Source organism: Phocoena sinus, chromosome 1 (genome assembly GCF_008692025.1).
Source record: "Phocoena sinus isolate mPhoSin1 chromosome 1, mPhoSin1.pri, whole genome shotgun sequence".
In the NCBI taxonomy this organism is placed as follows: Eukaryota; Metazoa; Chordata; class Mammalia; order Artiodactyla; family Phocoenidae; genus Phocoena; species Phocoena sinus.
The window spans coordinates 119,150,332-119,168,730 of record NC_045763.1 but is presented as its reverse complement, the minus strand read 5'-3'; the positions used below and the strand labels follow the sequence as shown (position 1 = coordinate 119,168,730).

Below are 18,399 nucleotides of genomic sequence, written 5' to 3'. Positions count from 1 at the left end.
CTTCACATTTCAGTATATTGGTGAAAAAGTCTTTCTGGCTTATCATGGAAATTCGGGGGAACTAGTTTGTGAGCATGTCTATCTTATTATGAACGTAAATACTTCATCTTTTTGTTGGCCATCATACAAAATTATGTGCTTAATACTAAATATTTATAGATGACTGGAACATAAACACAGTAGCTGTTACTCTGAAATTATGGTAACGTAAACTGGCATGTAGTTCTACTGTTTTCACTTAGTTGAAGTAGGAGCCAGTGCTTGGGCTAAAGGAAATATACTGCAGGGACTATTCAGAAAGTTCAGTTATGGTTCTCTTAATTTCTCAGCCATTTCAGCTGTACAATAGGGATAAAATTATACCGTGGAGACTGTGTGAGGACCAGATGCAACTATATATGTTAAAGAACCTACAAATATGCTTAATATACATGGTGGGTACTCAAAAAAAGGGAGGAACTAAACCTGAATTTGCAATTTAAACTATTTAGTAGCACAGGCAAATCTATGTCAAAAAGCATTTTGTTTGGGAAAAAAAATTCCAAAATATTTTAAGCTGTGATATATGCTGAATAAATCTTATAAATGCTTAATTTTATTTATTTTTACCCTCTCATTATTCTAACAGTTTAGCTCATACTTACATACTATTTTTACTCATGATTTATACCATAATTCTTACTTTATTTATTTAACCCTGGATATTATCATTTTAATATGGGATAATTTACGTAAACATCTCACTGTCAATTGGGGTGGTCCCTGCTTCAGTAAACGGTAAGGTATGTGACACTGCTAATTATTTTCTCTAGGTTTACTAATATATTATAATTTAGCTCAAAGTCATATAGTAATCAGTGACAAAGTGAATTGGTCTTTTAAGAAAAGATAAAAATGTTTTCTAAGACATTTATGTCTCATCTCTTCCATGTCAAATACTAAGTCATTTTGCTTCGAATATAAAAATGGTTTATGTTCTCAAAGAATGCCCTCGATGGTATAAATAAATTTCCTTTCACATTTAACTAAAGTGCTGTGTCTGGGAATCTGAAGATCTGGGCTCTGGTTACAGCTCCATTAGTAGCTGGGTTGGATCAGCCATTTGCCTCCTTCAACCTGTTTCCTTACCTGTATCATGTAGCTGTTGTGCTAAACTGTCACTAAGTTTTCTTTCAGTTCTGAGATTCTCTATGATCTACATATGTCCTGCTTCCCAGAAAGATTATTAGTTCTCTGAAGGCATAAATCACATCTTAGAGTTCTTTTGAAATTTGTACGTTACTTAGCATAGTGCTATGCACTGAATATCTGAACTGCAATTATATGACATTATAAAACAAATATGGAACAAGATTATTATATCTTATAGTATAAAACTAAGCAATTATTGCAAAGTAACCACTATTTAACATTTACAGTGGGGTCCTATCTTACATTTCAGGCAAGCAAATGCTTCCTTTACCTGCTCTAGGTAGTAGGAAACTGGGAGGAATGACTAAATAGGATAGTTTCTATATGAAATATTTTGTCCTCTTATCTCCGTAAACCATCAAAATACTCCTGAGTTCTAGACTTACTCTTTATACACTGTCATACGCCAGTGTGGTAAGCAGCCTCAATATGATCCTCAATGATCCCCACTTCCTGGTATTCACACCCTTTCGTAGTTCCCTGCTACGATGAACCAGCGTCAGTCTATGTAACTAGCAGCATGCAGCAGAACTGATGGCATGTCACTTCCATGATTAAGTTTAAAAGACTGACTGCTCTCTTGGGAGCTCTCTCACTTGCTCACTTTCTCACTCTCATGCATAACTTACTTGGAGGGAAGCCCCAGGGAGAGGCCCACATAATGAGAAGCTGCAGCCTCCTACCAACAGTGAGTGAGCTCGGAAGCAGATCCTTCAGCCCCAGGCAAGTCTTCATCTCCACCAGTAGCTTGACTGCAACCTCAGGAGAGACCTGGAGCCAGAACCACCCTGCTCCCAGATTCCTGACCTTCAGAAACTGTGTGAAATAATCAATGTTTGTTTTTTCAGACTGCTAGGTTTGCAGGTTCTACCTACCTACCTATCTATCTATCTATCTATCTATCTGGCATCCTTTTTTTTACATGAAGTACTCATCACTTACTTCTTACCTAGATGATTATAACTTCCTAACTGTTGTCCCTGTAAAAGCATCAGCCCCTCTAATTCATCCTTTCCACGGCTGTAAGGGAAATATTTGAAACATGAGTCTATTTGTGCCTCTCCACTGCTCAAAAAATTTTAGTTGCTCCCTATTATTGTTAGGATATTCAAAACTCCATACCATGTCATGCAAGGCCTTCACAAACTGGCTTCTGCCGTCCTCTCTAGCTTCTTCTACACCTCAGTTCCTGTGTTCTTTAATCCTACTTCAATCCCCCAAGTTGGCTAAGTATTTTTCTTTTTCTGATATCACTATTATACTGTTCCCTCTGCCTAGAATATCTCCTCCACTTGGCCAATCCTACTTATCCTTCAAGACTCAGCAAGTATCACTCTGTGTGTGTGTATTTATTTAATTAATTATATTTTTTTCTCGGACACTCTATACAAGTGCCTGGCTTGTATGTATGCTTTATATATTTAATTCAATTTGACAAAAAAAATTTGAGCACCTACTATGTGTCAGGTACTTATTTTTGTAAGGCATTAGGAATAACAAAAAATATTAAAACAAACAAGGTCCCTAACCTTAAGGGAGACTACAATTTAGCAGGGAAGTTAGACAATGAACAACTGATTACAAATGATATGAATGTTACAAAAATAAGGGAGTTCAGAGTATTCTGGGCAGACAAGGTGAGGGACGGGCCCCAAACTTATTTTATGGTTTTAGGAGAGCATTTCCTAAATGTCTGCTGAGTAGGCGATTTAAGAAAAAACTCTATCCTAAAGATGTTAAATCAGGATAAAAACACAGTCCTAAACTTTAGTCCAAAAATCAAAATCATCAAGCAAAATGGAGACATGACTTGGCAGTAATATATGTGAAAAGAGTCATGAACTATATTTGACAGAAAGCACAATGCCTGACGTAACTGGAAAAAAACACTGTGGTTTCACGAAAAGAAATATACTATACAAATCTTACTCAACATACAATGGAGCTGCATTCCAATAAACCCATTGTAAACTGAAAATATAAGTCAAAAATGCATTTAATACACTTAATCTACTAAACATCATAGTTTAGCCTAGTTTACCTTAAATGTGCTTACAACACTTACATTAGCCTACAGTTGGGCAAAATCATCTGACACAAAGCCTATTTTATAATAAAATGTTGAATATCTCATGTACTTTATTGACTACTGTACTGAAAGTACAAAACAGAATGGCTGTAGGGGTACAGAATGGCTGTAAGTGTGTCAGTTGTTTACCCTCATGATCACGTGGTTGGCTGGGAGCTGCTGCTGCCCAGCATCACAAGAGTATTACATCACCAATATCACTAGGCTGGGGGAAAAATCAAAATTCAAAATCTGAAGTATGGTTTCTACTGAACGCATATCACTTTTGTACCATCTTGAAGTCAAAAAATTGTGAAGTCGCACATTTGTAAATGGGGGAGCGTCTGTATAGAATCTGGAGATACTCCATTATGCTCAGCATTCACAGTCTCTTTAAAAGAGGTGGGAAAAGCAGAGCCCATTCAGAGGAGAATGACCGGAATGGAGCACCTTGAACCCAGGTCACAAGGATAGCTTCTGAAAACTGGAAGGCCTTGGTATGTGAAGACTCAGAGGGTACACAGTGTATAAATAGCTACAGGTCTGTCATGTAGAAGAAATAGTTTATATTTAATCCTGTAGATTTATGGGTAGAGTAAGGAAGAGACAGAAAAGAAACAATTCGCAAACTGCCAGGGCTATTTAAAGCAGGTAGTCTTCATCCCAGGAGGTGACTGCTTCTAAACTTGTTGGCCACTGAGCAAAGCGCTGCAAAAGGGAATCCAAACACTGGAAGGGAGTTAGCATGTATGACTTTGTACTAAAGCCTTTTAAACCCTGATATTTTATGGCTTGAATACATGAATATTAATGTGTCTTTCTTTGTGCTAATCTATACTGTAGTGATGCCAAGTAGATCACATTTCCCACAAGGTTCTGTCCTACATAGTAAGCAGAATGAGAACAAAGAGATGGGCTTTAGATATCCTCAAAGAGTCTATCTATATGGCCTTCCTAACAACTCTGCTCCTAGCAACGAACTATTTTATAGTTCATCTGTCTCATTATTTAATCTAAATCTTATGTTTAAGGCATGCATTTGTTTCTATAAAATCTGTAATAAATCTGGAGGAAAATATCTCTATGGATATTTGGTTGAGTTCAAAGGCTACTCTTGCCTAACATACTCAAGATCCCCAAAGCAAAAATTCTCTCTAATTAACTCTAATATCTGTATCCGTATTTTCAATTTCAACATCTGGATTCAGAAAAATGAAATACAGATTTCTTCAGACTCTCTAACCTTTATTTGCAAAAGCCCCAAAGGAGGAGTATTTCCCAGTGTGAACAAAAATTACAATGTCTTTGACATGTATATCCCTGAGATGATGCTGGCCTATCACCCTGTCCTCAGCTTATGTCTTAAATATCAAAGAATTTACCATGCAAATGCTAAAAGAACAGTGCAACACTCCATAGAAAGTTATGATACCTAGTGTTTCCAATTGGTATCCTTGCAAAAGAGAACACACAGAGGAGTTGAACCTGTGCTTGTTAAGCAGGTCTTCTGAAAAACAGAAACTTGAGATTATGTGAAATGGCTCAATCTTCTGACACACTTACAAGGTTCTTAATTTTCCAGTATAAAGATAAATCCATTCTGAGTTCAATATGTATAAATAAGAAATATTTCAGATTTTGGACAGTCAGTAGGAGGTTCAAACCAATTTTTTTGGCTAAATAGATGCTGATCTGTAGTTTTTATTAGTTGAAAGCTAAACCATCTGTTTGAGTAGAAACAGATTTTTGTCACAAGGGAGAAAGAGTGAAAGTGATCTCACTGAAGCTAACAGGACTCTGAAGGTCAGTTAGGTACAGTGGGCTTGGCAATAAGCTCCTTTGGGTCAAGGAAGTCCTAATATCCTAGAAGATGCAGTGCAAACTGGTCTAATTTAAACCTCTGAAGTCTTGTGAAAGCTCCAATAGATTAAATCGTTGATTAGTAAATTACATACAAAAAAGACAAACTACTCGTGGAAAAAAATTACCTGTACAACTGCCAATAAATCATCAAAATAATAATCATTTTTCACAAAGTGATAAGTATTCCAAGTACATAAAGGCAGATATACCATTAATCACAGTTTTCTTCTATTTAAAAAATCTATTTTCAGATTTACTTTGTAGAAGAGGGTTCAGAAGAGGCTATACTAAGTAGGAATAACCTAATGGTTTGGAAGGAGTTAAAAACAGATACCCTGATGACTTCAAGAAGTAAAAGGGAAATAAAGCCAACCGGAGGAAATGAGGGTGGCAAGAAACAGCAATAGGACAGCTATTTCAAGATCATGGAATCAGCTTTTACTTCTCTCTCCTTCAGTTGCCAAGCACTGTAGATTTTTCCTTTACATTTCTTTGGACATTTTCTTTTCTTTCCATTCCAGGCCTTTAATGACCTCACCCCAAGATTGCTGCAATGTCTCCTAGCTCATCTTCTCTGAAGCTTCAATTTACCCTCCCCTTCTTCCTAGCTCAGCTTCCCTCTTATTTTTTTTTTTCTATTTACAGACCTCAGCCAGATCAACAGTCTCTTAATAGAGCTTTTATAGTGTTTTCTTAAAATTCGATAGCTTAAAGTCACTTCCTTAACTCATTCATGACCTAAATCATATAACTGTATCCCATGTAATAAACACTTATTCCTCATCTCTCCTCAACATGAATCCTCTCTTTACTGTATCCTCCTAGACACCTTGCTCAATCCCAACACAGCACATGATGGAGTGCTGCAGCAAGCAGCAGATGCTAGTTTGTCCACAATATCCATTATGTCCATACTAAGCGAAGTCCACATATTTTTCAGATCACAATGTGCCTAGTTAAAACATTACATTTCTGAGCCTCCCTTGAAGCTAGGCATAAGAATGTGACACAGTTTATATCCAATGAGACACAAAGTCTGCTAGAAATTTACAGACATAAAACCTGCTAGAAAAAAGGTACCAAATTATGTTAGTCACCAAGATTTTACCATCTATCATATTCCTCTAATTGTTGATCCTATACCATAGGCATTGAGATTTATAACCACCCAGTACCTAATTGATCTCTCTTTTAAAAAATCAATCAGCATATTGTTTATGGTTTAGAACTGATCTAAGTCATCACTGTTGGTCTAGATCCACTTGGTAACTTAGCATCAGTGGATGCTATGAGCTAAAAAGGGACCTAAGGAATTGAGCCAAATTTTACCCAAATTCTAAAGACAACTGGAGTTATACTCTGTCTACCTTAGGTGACTGTCTTCTCACTAGAAAACTGCCAACTCAATCTGTGGCTCAAAAGGTAAAGTTAGGTCTTTACAAAGGTATTGCTTATCATAGTATAGTAAATGTTATTTAATGTTCATCATTTTACTTGTCAGTTATTACTATATAATATATAATTAACAGATCTCTGTATATATTTTGAGGGAAAAAACTTTCTTTTTCAGGTGAGTAGTGAGATTTTTCTCCCTTCCTTAGTAGAAATTCTCAGTATGGGAATTTTACTAGTGGTTTTAATAGTGAGTCAAAAGTGAGAGAACAATTTGATAATGCATTTTAAAAAAATTGAAACATGGTTTCAAGAGACGACTCCATTTACTCAATTAGATACAATTACATGACACTGAAATGGAATGAACTGCAGTGAAAATGCAAAATTGTAAATATATCTAAAAAACTAAATAGCCTGTAGGCCTTTAAGGAGAAATGAATATATAAGAAGGAAAGGCACAACTTTCAGGCACAACTCTCTTGGGCAACCAGCCTGCTTGAGCAGAACAAGTCTAAAATAGGACAGTTTCCAAATATACTTTCTTTCGGATAGCACTTCTATGAAAGTGATTATCAAAAGCAGTTGTATCAACAGTCTCATTATTAAAACCAATCCATTTATTTGGTTGGTTTGCTTCCTGCCCTTCTGTTATACCCTCTCCAACTAAAAAGATGTTTCATTGTTAGTGACGTCTCCTAGATTTTCTTTACATGGAAATTATTTTGAGATTAAATATAATTACAGTTTAGCCTTGTAGTCATAACTTCACCTACTTGGACCCTTAATAACGATAGGGTAGAAGTAGAGTTGCAGTTTTATTTTATTACTCACCTACAACATTAACTTAGCTACATGGCATACAGAGGGAAGGAGAACAGTAAAACCAAATCAACAAAAGCACTGGTCAAACTGTGAAACGTATCTGTTAATAGCTGTGTTCATTCCCTGATAAAAGATGTCTACCAAGTAGCTACCATTAAAAAAATTCTTCTTTCTTCTATGTTCTATTTTGTTGAATTACTTATCAAGAGTGAAAGAAAGGTGGGGATACCCCTGGTGGCACAGTGGTTAAGAATCCACCTGCCAATGCAGGGGACACAGGTTCGAGCCCTGGTCCGGGAAGATCCCACATGCCGCGGAGCAACTAAGTCCGTGCGCCACTACTGAGCCTGTGCTCTAGAGCCCACGTGCCACAATTACTGAGCCCACGTGCCACAACTACTGAAGCCTGCGTGCCTAGAGCCCGTGCCCTGCAACAAGAAAAGCCACCACAATGAGGAGCCCACGCATCTCAATGAAGAGTAGCCCCCGCTCACCACAACTAGAGAAAGCCCGCGCGCAGCAACAAAGACCCAACGTAACCGTAAATTAATTAATTAATTTTTATAAAGAGAATCAAAAAAAAATAAAAAAGAGTGAAAGAAAGGAAATGAGCAGATTTACTATGAGTGGAAATAATTTAAAAGCAGGAAATGTCAACTTACGGTATCTACAAGGAGACCTTCCAGAATCCTTTTCAAAAAAATAGTAATAGCTTTTAATTCATCACCAACTGCTCTGCCATCCATCTGCAATCATTTTTTAAAAGCTTTTTTAAAGTATACCTAGAATTTCATTTTACTTCAATAATCTTCAGTGTGAAGACTTCCTCAAAGAAAGACTTTCTTTCTTACAGCTTCAGTAACCTGTTTTCAACTCTCTTATGAGACAAAGGAAATTAAATAATAAAGATAATTCAAAATGAAGAGTAATAAACTACAAAAATTAAATATGGCATGGAGAACACAGAATGGTGTGACTAGTATTTTCTAAATGGCATTAATTTCACACCCATATCCTACTCTCTTTAGCTATTTCTTTACATAGACTTTTTTCCACAGCTCAAAACCACAAAGTAGTATCATTATACATTATAGTTTAAGGCCAGCAATCTAATTTACTTTGCTAAAATTGGAAAATCAGATTCCTCTTCCCAAATATCCTATCCAGGATACTACAAAATCTAGTTGCTCAATAAAATCTGACTTTATGTCCTCTACACCCTCTCCAAAATTCTGCAGGCTCCACTTTAAGTCAGAGAGAGGGATCAAACCCACAACTCATTTTTTCTTTCCAAGTTACACGTAACTTTTGAATTCAGAAATGGCAGAAAATATATTTTATTCAACTTCCTCAAGTCCTCATATTACTCAGGATGAAAAACTTTGATACTAGGGATATCCTCACGATGACTTTGCTCAAATAAACAGATGCTCAAACGTTTTTGAGCCCATGTAACTTATACTCTTCAGATTATAAATGATATAATTATATTACAGCTTGTCAAATTCATCGCCTAATAAGTCAAAGGAATCTATCTCTGAATCTTGGACAGTTCTACAGTTCAGTTTTTCACATGTGTTTTCCTTTGTAGAACAATTGTTAAAAGGAGGTTAATAATTTCAATTCACTCTTTACTGTGAATTCCAAATTTTTAAAATAATGTGGCAGAAAGGTAACCTAGTACATATTTTAATTATTTTATATTTGAAAAGACTAGACTAAACTGTGCTTGCCAACTGTTTTTAATCAAAGAGTTAAAATAGTAAAGTCTTTCAAGTGACCACAAAGTAATGACCAAATAACATTTACCTCGCTTATTCTGTCATTCAACAAACGTGCCTATCAAATCCAAAACATCATATTACATTGAATTATACTGCTCTCAATAAATGTGCTTAACCTTTATACCACAGGGACAAATTGGTATAAAAGTCTATCTGGAATTCTGGAGTCCAAATATTTTTAATGTTTGCACATTCGTCTTTAATATTCATTTCATTAACAGTATAATGATTGATCAAAATATATTTTATACAATGTATTTAGATCCTGGCTCTCCATTATGTAGTGGTTGAATAAATGGTATGACTTACTTCCATAAGCTTTAACATCTTCATCTATAAAATGAAGATAATACTTAGCTGGCAGCTGAGCATTACATAAAGGAACAGAGGTGAACATCCTGCAGTGTTTCCTGTGCCAGACACTGCTCTAGGTGCTGAGGTTATGGTCATAAGTGCAGACATAAGAAACAACATTCCTGTCCTCACAGAGGAGGAGGAGCTGGCTAAGCTGACCGAGAAGGAGATACAGGAGGAAAACTAGACAAGCTGTGGTATCATAAAAGCCTACAAAATAAAGTGTTTCAAAAGAGGGAATATCAAAAATGAACTTGAGGTGACACTGTGAAGGGGCACAAAGGAACTTTCTGAAGTAGTGAAAATGTTGATATCATGATTGAAGTGGTGGTTTCACAACTGTTTCCATTTGTCAAAACTCATTAAACTGTACACATAAAATTGGTGATTTTTATTGTGTGTACATTATACCTCAATAAATCTGATTTCTAAAAAAATGTATATGTCATGCAAAACAATTCTAAAAAGGGCAGAAGAGCTGTTCTGGATGAAAGGAGACTAAAGAGGTGTGACAAGTAGATGCCATGTATGACCTTGGACTGGATTCTGAATCCCTCCCCCCAAAAGCTATAGAGAATATTTGGGGACAAATGTGGAAATTTGAATACGGATACTATATTAAACTCTATTGTATCAGTGTTAAACTTTGGTGTGGTCATTTTATTGTGCTTACATAGGAGAACATCCTTTTTTTAGGAGATGCATATTCAAGTATTTACGGGTGAAGTGTTAAAATGTCTGCAACTAACTCAAATGGTTCAGAAAAAAACACATGTGACTGTAAACAGATAAATAGATAAAAATGAAGCAAATGCGGAAAAACGTCAACGATTGGTGAAATCTCGGTAAAGGTTCTCCATATACTCACTGTACTCATCTTTCAACTTTTCTGTAGATTTGAAGTTTTTAAAAATAAAAATTGGAGGACTGAAAAAAAGAGGGAATAGTCAACCGTGTCAAATACTGTTAAGAGGTCAGGTAAGATGAGAATGAAGACATGACCTTTGGCTTTGGCAAGATACTGGTCATTGGTGGCCCTTTTGCAAGAGCATTTCAGTAGGGGCAAAAGCTAGGTAAGAGTGGGCAGAGGAGAGAATGGGAGATAAGCAAATGGAGGCAACGAGTGCAGGTAACTCTTTCAAGAGCTTTGCTATGAAGGGTAGCAGAGAAACAGAACGTGGAGTTAAGAGAGTCTCCCTACACCAAAAGGAATACTAAGACATTTTGTAGGTTGATGGGGATGATCCAGTAGCGAAGAAACTGATCATTCAGGATAGAAAGACTAAAAATGCGGGAGCAAAGTCTTTGAAACTGTGAGAAGGACTGGAATGCACAATCCAAAAGGAAGGAGTCACCTTAGATAAGGGTGATGATGATGACAATGACAAAGGTGGTAACAGTGACTAACCTAACAGCTAGGCACTATTTAAAGCATTTTTGCTCATTTAATTCGCACACAAATCTAAGAGGAAGGTATTAGTAATATCTCCTTTTACAGGAAGCCAAGTACAGAAAAGTTAATTAACTTGCCCAACTATACTTATCCAATAAGTAGCAAAGTTGGGATTTAGAACTCCATGGAAGATACTTTTCTCCCAGTGCAATAAGAAGGAAGGCAGAGTTTGTGGGTGTAGATGCAGCTGGGAGCAGAAAGATAAAGCAGCTCTTATACAATTACATCTATTTTCTCAATGTAGCATTTGGGTGAGTTCATCAGCTGAGGGGGTGAGGAGAGGGGATGTTGGATATTTGAGAAGAGAAGGTGAGAAATTCTTGTTTCAGATGGAAGGCAAGTGAATTTACTAGCAATGACAAGCGGTTGTTTTTTTTTTAGCATCTTTATCGAGTATAATTGCTTTACAATGGTGTGTTAGTTTCTGCTTTATAACAAAGTGAATCAGTTATACATATGTTCCCATATCTCCTCCCTCTTGCATCTCCCTCCCATCCTCCCTATGCCACCCCTCTAGGTGGTCACAAAGCACCGAGCTGATCTCCCTGTGCTATGCAGCTGCGTCCCACTAGCTATCTACTTTACATTTGATAGTGTATATATGTCCGTGCTACTTCTCTCACTTCGTCCCAGCTTACCCTTCCCCCTCCCCGTGTCCTCAAGTCCATTCTCTACGTCTGCGTCTTTATTCCTGACATGCAGTATTGAATGCCCCTTTGGAATTCACGGTCATAAATTTGAAGTGAATCTACTTGTCCTGACTGGATGATATTTTGTAGCAATTGTCAGCTGCTTGAGAGCAGGCATAAAGAGGATAACTGGGTTTAACTAGGGTGGGATTTTTACAGGCAAGTGGGACCTAAGAAAAGAGGAGCCAGGAGGGTAGTTTGCAAGAGAGTGGTGATAGTATGGGACATGGAATGTAGGCTGGGTAAGGAGGGGTGTATGGCCATGATGGATGTAATGGACACAGAAAAAGTGGTAGGGTCAGAGGGCTGGAGATCTGTGAGGTCAGAGATACCCAGCTGGAGTGTGGGTATTACAGTAGGAGAGTAAGTAAGAGTCAGAGGGAGATGCCTGAAGAGGAGATTACAAATGGAGTGCCATTACGGATGATGATACAGTCTAGAGTATGATCGTGTGGATGGGAGGCTGAGGTAGTGCAGAAATAAAAGATGACTGGATCTAAAGAGGCCAGAGTGCTGGATGAGTCCTCTGTGTGGATGCTGAAGTTTTACAAAGAGCTGACAAAAGCAGTGGTGGAGAGTCATCAGTGAAGGTGGGATAGAAGACAGCAACAAAGAAGGGTAGGAGGAGTGTTATAAACTTGAAAGATGTTAGGGAGACCGAAGAAAAAAGGAGAGGTCATTTGGAAGTTGTATTGGGGAGCAAAGATACGACCCACCCCATCTGCAGGCTCAGAGGTATATGAGGTGGGGAGGAAAAATCAAGCTCTACTTTGAGAAGTAGCCCCTGTTAGAGCAAGAAGGTGAAGAGATGGTTCAGAAAAGAGGCTGAGGATGCAGCACAGGACTGAACACATGGTATATACTCAATCAGTATTTCCTGAATTTGAATCTTAAATTTTCTAACAGTATACTATATCCTAAAAAGGAAAACAAAACTTATTTACAAAGAAACCCAAACAAGATTAACAAGGAAATGATCCTTTAATTATTGTATTTTTCAAATCCATGAAAAGGCTCATTTTCAAAAATTAGTCCCCTGGCCAAGAAAATCAGAATCAAACAGCATCTTATTGTTCTTGGCTTAATACAAACGGATAGTTCAGTGTTATGCAAGAGAATGCCTGGTTTTATTTTATAAGAATCTGAGATCAGAACAACAAAGTTAAGTGAATTCTGCCTTGTTGAAGCTTAGACAATAGCCTTTCTGAGCATAAGCTGACCAGAAGTTAAATCTATTACGGTTCAAGCAGAGAAACCTAGGTACCTATGGAATAAGATTAATAATATTCCCTAAGTATATTCTTTGGAGTGTAATATAGTACACTTTGAAATATACTGTTCCACTTGAAGTTGTAATATGATTGCTCCATGAAAGCTTCAGGGGTATGCCTTTATTGAAGGAAGACAAGTTCGTCTCAATGTTATAGTTTGTTTCTTTAACAAATTTGTTGTCTTTGTAAGACTAAGAAAATGTCATAATTCTTTTATGCTTTAACAAAAAAAGAAGTTTTATTTTGTGTCTGTAACGTTGCCTCCTAAGCATTTCTAATAAGCTGTCTATATACAGCTAACTGAAATTCTATAGTCCTCTATGGTCTTAATATGTACAATGAATATCTAATACTTTTTCTCTAAGACTACATTTTACCGGAGTTTATCTAGAATCCCAGTGTTTTGTTTTATAACTGTATTTGGTGGCTTAATCATGATCATCAATCAGAATGTGGATTGGTTCAACTGCAGGTTAAAGGGCTTTTCATTTTCGTCTTACTCATTAAACTATAAGGTTCCCATTACTAGACAGAAAATTTACCAGTAGTTCTATTACACCAGATAAATGGACTTGAGAAGGATAGCCAATTCTCCTAGTTTCATTAGAGCCTAATATGACGTGTCAGAGGAAGTAATCAGCCAACAATATACACTGTGCTCATTTACGACACACAGCTGGTATTGGGAGTGAGAGTTCTCTTTTCCATGAAGAACCCAGCTGGAAGTAATCTCTTCTTTACTAAATTTCTTTAGTACTTTCTTTATTCCTTATGGGACGTTCTCTTTGGGATACAGTGATTTCTGTGCCTTATTTTTCCTCCTAGACTCTAAGCAAGTACGCTATGCCTTAACATCTCTGGATACTCTCAAAGTATTAACGGTATTATTTGTATTTTATCCAATACCCAGAACTAGTGGGGGAACAAAATGCAATGGTAATACTATCAATATCAAATTCATCAGTATTACGGATTAAATATAAATAGGCTTCTTAGGTTTGGTCTGGGAATCATATCACCATTTATGTGATATAGGAAACTGAGTTCCAACAACCTAACTTACAAATTCACTCTCAGAACACAGCAGGGACTTCTTATACATCATGTATTACCAGAAAGGCCCCAGACAACAAGTGTATAGATCAGTAAAGATGTTAACTGTTCCAATTTTGTAAATAAAAGAGAATGATTTTTTTTCTTTTAAAAATATAGTAATTTAAAAAGCAACTTTAAATTAAATCCTTTACTTTTTAAAAGAGCACAAGAATTTAAAAATAATATTTTGTGAAAACAGTGGGAAAATGTTTCAGAATTAATGCATGGACATATAACTAACCAACTGAACATTTTGTGTCTTTTAGTTAATCCAGAGAATCTAGGTTAAACAAAGCAATTGCATGTCGTTCATAAACCAAAATTCCAACTTACCATTTATGTTTATTGCTGGTAATACAATTGACATCTTTGGTCTTGTAGTCTTGTTATGGGTGGTAGCTGGTAGCAGCAGGTGATCCTAAGATTAACAAAGAACAAGTTGTTACTCATAATAATTGGCTTAGTCCTATAACAAGTCAAATTCAGAGTTCTTAGGATGCCAACATTTCATCGCAATCATAAAAAAATGACAGTTTTTATTTGAACCTGGCTTTGGGGGTAATTAACTACAAACCATTTTACGATTCATTCATTCATAACGCAATAAACATTATGAATTACTGAATGACTATCATTACCAGGTACTACGTATCAATAGTATTCTTAGAATATTCCTAGGTTCTGATAACATATATGCTGCAGTATACTATAAAGAGTATTGGTCAAGCAGTCAGAACAGAGGGATTTTAATTCTAGCTCTGCCGCTGAGTAGCTGTATGATCTGTATGGTTTCCAGTCCTGTAAAATGAGGAGGTTACACTAGATAATGTCACAAGACACAGAAGTTATCTAATAGAGTCATTTTCAAACTTCTTTTTTAAAGAAGAGGAACGTTCCCCTCACCCCAAAAAAGAATTCTGATCCCAAATTACTGATACATAAAAGAGATTCTCACTGAAGCAAGGCCAAGGCCGAGAGCCTTGCCTGCTTAGCCTCCTCTTCCTCCTTTGAAGCAGCCAGTGTTAGACTTTTCTTTTGGTAAGCAACAGGTATATACTGAAGAAGATACGTAGTTCTCGCCCTTAAAAATTATCCAGCGTAGTGGAAGGGTTAAAAAAATTATGCATGTCTAGCATAACTATATAATTCTAAATGTAATATTGCCAACCTTTGATCATCTATAAATGACCCAGGGCATCTGAGGTTTCTAGTTTCCAACCACACAAATACTGCAATAAGAATGAGCCAAGAAGAGTTTGGCATCAAAAACAGGGTAGTATGAGTGTTTTGGAAAAGATAAACACATCTGTAGGTATTCCAACGCTGATTATAAATGACTTAACGACTTTGATATTAACTACTGTTTTCAATAACTCCTCTTTTTCCTAGCAAAAACGTGGGAATTGTCACAGCAAAAAGGAAAAAAAGAAAAAAGTATATATATATAAATGTTTCCATTTAAGGGAGCATGATTAAACTGAGATAAAGCTGACACACAGTCTAACCCCTCTTGCTTTCTTTTCCTGTTTGCTTATCATTCATTCAACAAACTTGCTATGTGGAAGGACTCATCAAAAAGTAGGATTTGACATAGCTGAGAGTGATAAAAATTCAATGCAACTTAATTCAAAGTCAATGTGATTATGAAATATAAGTATCGACAAAGCTAAGAAAAAAATCTGTGAAAAACAAATTGAAATTAATGTACATGAACAGAGCTGTACAGAAAACATTTGCAGTAACTGCTTGTGCTTTGTCTAATTCAAGGCAACATCTCCAAGAGAACATACATGTTGTTTTAAAAAGAGGGGAAAAGATGAGTGAAATTGTTCTTTTAGAATTCCAGCCTTGCAGCATGAGAGGTTTCTTTTTAAGTGCATTGTTAGACACAAAGATCACGCGTTTCTGAGAGTAAGATAACATGATAGCCAAGACAAAACAAAACATGCTGATCTTCATGCCATGAAAATTATAAATAGCTAAACTCCTATAATTAAAATACTGCTTCAGGATCCCCAAAACTGAATGAGAAAACAAACCAACAAACTTACAAGCCCCAAATTAAGGCTACTGTAAAAATAAACACACTTAGATTCCATTGGTCATGGGTTAAGGTCAGGCTCAGACTTAAAGCTGAGTTTCCTGCTAAGATCTTACGATTTTCCAAACATAATGCCTCCTACTTTCTTCATTAAATTTCAAACAAAGCAGTTACTTTTGCAGCAGAAAACCAAAAATCACATTATTATTTGTGAAAAAGAAGAATCACATCTTGAATGCATAAAAACTATTACAGTTAACCTGCCTTACCTCTAATTATTAAAGGTTTGCAAAATGGGAGGAAAACCTATAATTTAAAGTGCTTGTTTACCAAGAGGCCTACAGGTTAGAACGGCAGGGAATCAAAGCTGGTATACTACAAACTCTAATTGTGCTTATTTTATATTAAAAAATAATTTGTACACACACATGCCTGGGACAGCGTAGTTGTTGTTTCATTTAACATTTACTTTCTCTTCCTCAAGTTAAACGTTTCTTGCCATAACAATGAATCATCAATCATTTTTTCTCTCCAACTATGTTCATTTCACTTTTTATGGCATTTCACTAATCCTAACAGTGACATCTCCAGAGAAAAGGAGCCAGTCAACAAGTATTTATTGACTTCGTACCATTCATTAAAAAAAATTTACTGAGCATAGTGACCTGCCACGTACTCAGCATCGTGCTACAGACGATAGTTTCTTTTAAAGAACATAAATTCAAGCTTTTATTTTGTTAGGGAAAGAATGTTAATTGTGGCAGGAACAGTCATTTGTGCTCAATATCTGCTTTCCCTTCTATAACATTAGAATAGAAATAGGACCTTCCATTCCTAATGGCATTTAGTTGGGCACAAAGCCACTCAGAAAAAGGACTATATTCCTTTGCAACCAAATGAAGCCATATATTCAAGTTCTGGTCAATGGACTTAAGGAGAAAGGGTGCACGAAACTTTGTCAAGGTGGTGATGGTGGAAGGCAACCTTCCTCCTTCCCTTTTCTCTTCCCTGCTAGCTAGAATGCAGGTGTGACTGCTAGAACTGGAGTAGCCATCTTGGACTATGAGATGGAAACTGCAATCTGAGATTTATGGACCAATAAGATAAAGGAGCTAGTGATCCTGACGATCAAGGAGCAACCGTAAGATCTCCAGAACTTCACATGAGAGAGAAGCAAAATTCTAATTTGTCCAAGCCACTATTATTTTGGATTTTCTATCACTCGTAGCTAAACACAACCCTGATTACTTGTTATATTATAAATTTGTGAAATAATGCTAATGGTATTTACTCAAGAGAAATCTCAATAAGGGTTCAAGTAATCAGAGAAAGCTTTACTCTTTTTTTGACAGCATTCAAAAACCCACATTTGTTATCTGATATTATCTGATATTGTTATTCTTAATATTACCCCCCCCATTACTTATTTATTAAAGAACCTGTATAGGAAATTCAATCCTGGAAAAATACAGGTACAATTAGATGAATCTGAACAAAACTTTCTTTCCTATTAAGTCAGTTAATATAATCCAACTGCAACAAAGGTGAAGCTACTTAAAAATAAAAAGGAAAAGTAGAAAAAAAAGATGTTGCCATAGAGATAAATATGATATATTTTGTCACTGTCATTCAAAACTATGTTACTAACTTTACGATATCTTCAAACGGACTCCTAAAAAGCCTTTATAGGACTGAGATACCAAGGGTTATCTTCAGGGAGGAAACTATGTGCACAAATATTATAATCAAAGCTTCGTTATTTTTATTCCCAGAGGAAGTTAGAAAAACACTGGTGGGAAAACACCAAAACATTTCACTATGAGAATGAAGCATCAGTTTTCCAATGTTACACAATATTGTGCGTGAGAAAATACACTATTTTCATACAGGTCTCCCAATCCCCTCTTCCAAGCACTTCGTTAGAAAAAGACAAAATATTAGGGCATAATACAGCATCCGAAGTTATCTGTTTCTTCTCTTTTTAAGACAGCTAACGCACTGGAGACTAACTTATCAAAAGAACAGGATCACATTTTGCTCAGCTGGAGGTTATTATGGTAAAACACAATAAAACTGAGGTCTTACTAAGTTTTGCCAAATGTTGATTCTACATATCTGTGTAGAATAGAGACTGACCTTAACTTAAACTGACTCACTAGGTTAAATGACCCTTCCCACTCCCCTCTAAAACTTACTGACTGATGCCTCTAGCACACTGAACATTCATGACTAGTTTTTGTATTTTGCCAAAACTACTTTTGCTAATTGCATTTGTTACTAATTGTGTAATTTAATAAACTACTATGTAACTGATAAGATACAGCGTGAAAAGAGAGCACTGTGAGTATAGTTTATTGCAAGAAAGACAACATG

General features: G+C 36.2%; 1 protein-coding gene across 1 annotated transcript in view; it reads right to left on the bottom strand.

Annotated features, from left to right (window-relative positions):
• Positions 1-18,399, bottom strand: part of ATF6 (activating transcription factor 6) — a 218,891-nt gene that overhangs the window by 34,246 nt on the left and 166,246 nt on the right. Inside the window, exon 15 of the mRNA XM_032639744.1 lies at positions 14,319-14,403. Coding sequence (XP_032495635.1) covers positions 14,319-14,403 — 85 coding nt within the window. The remainder of the gene's footprint in view (positions 1-14,318; positions 14,404-18,399) is intronic.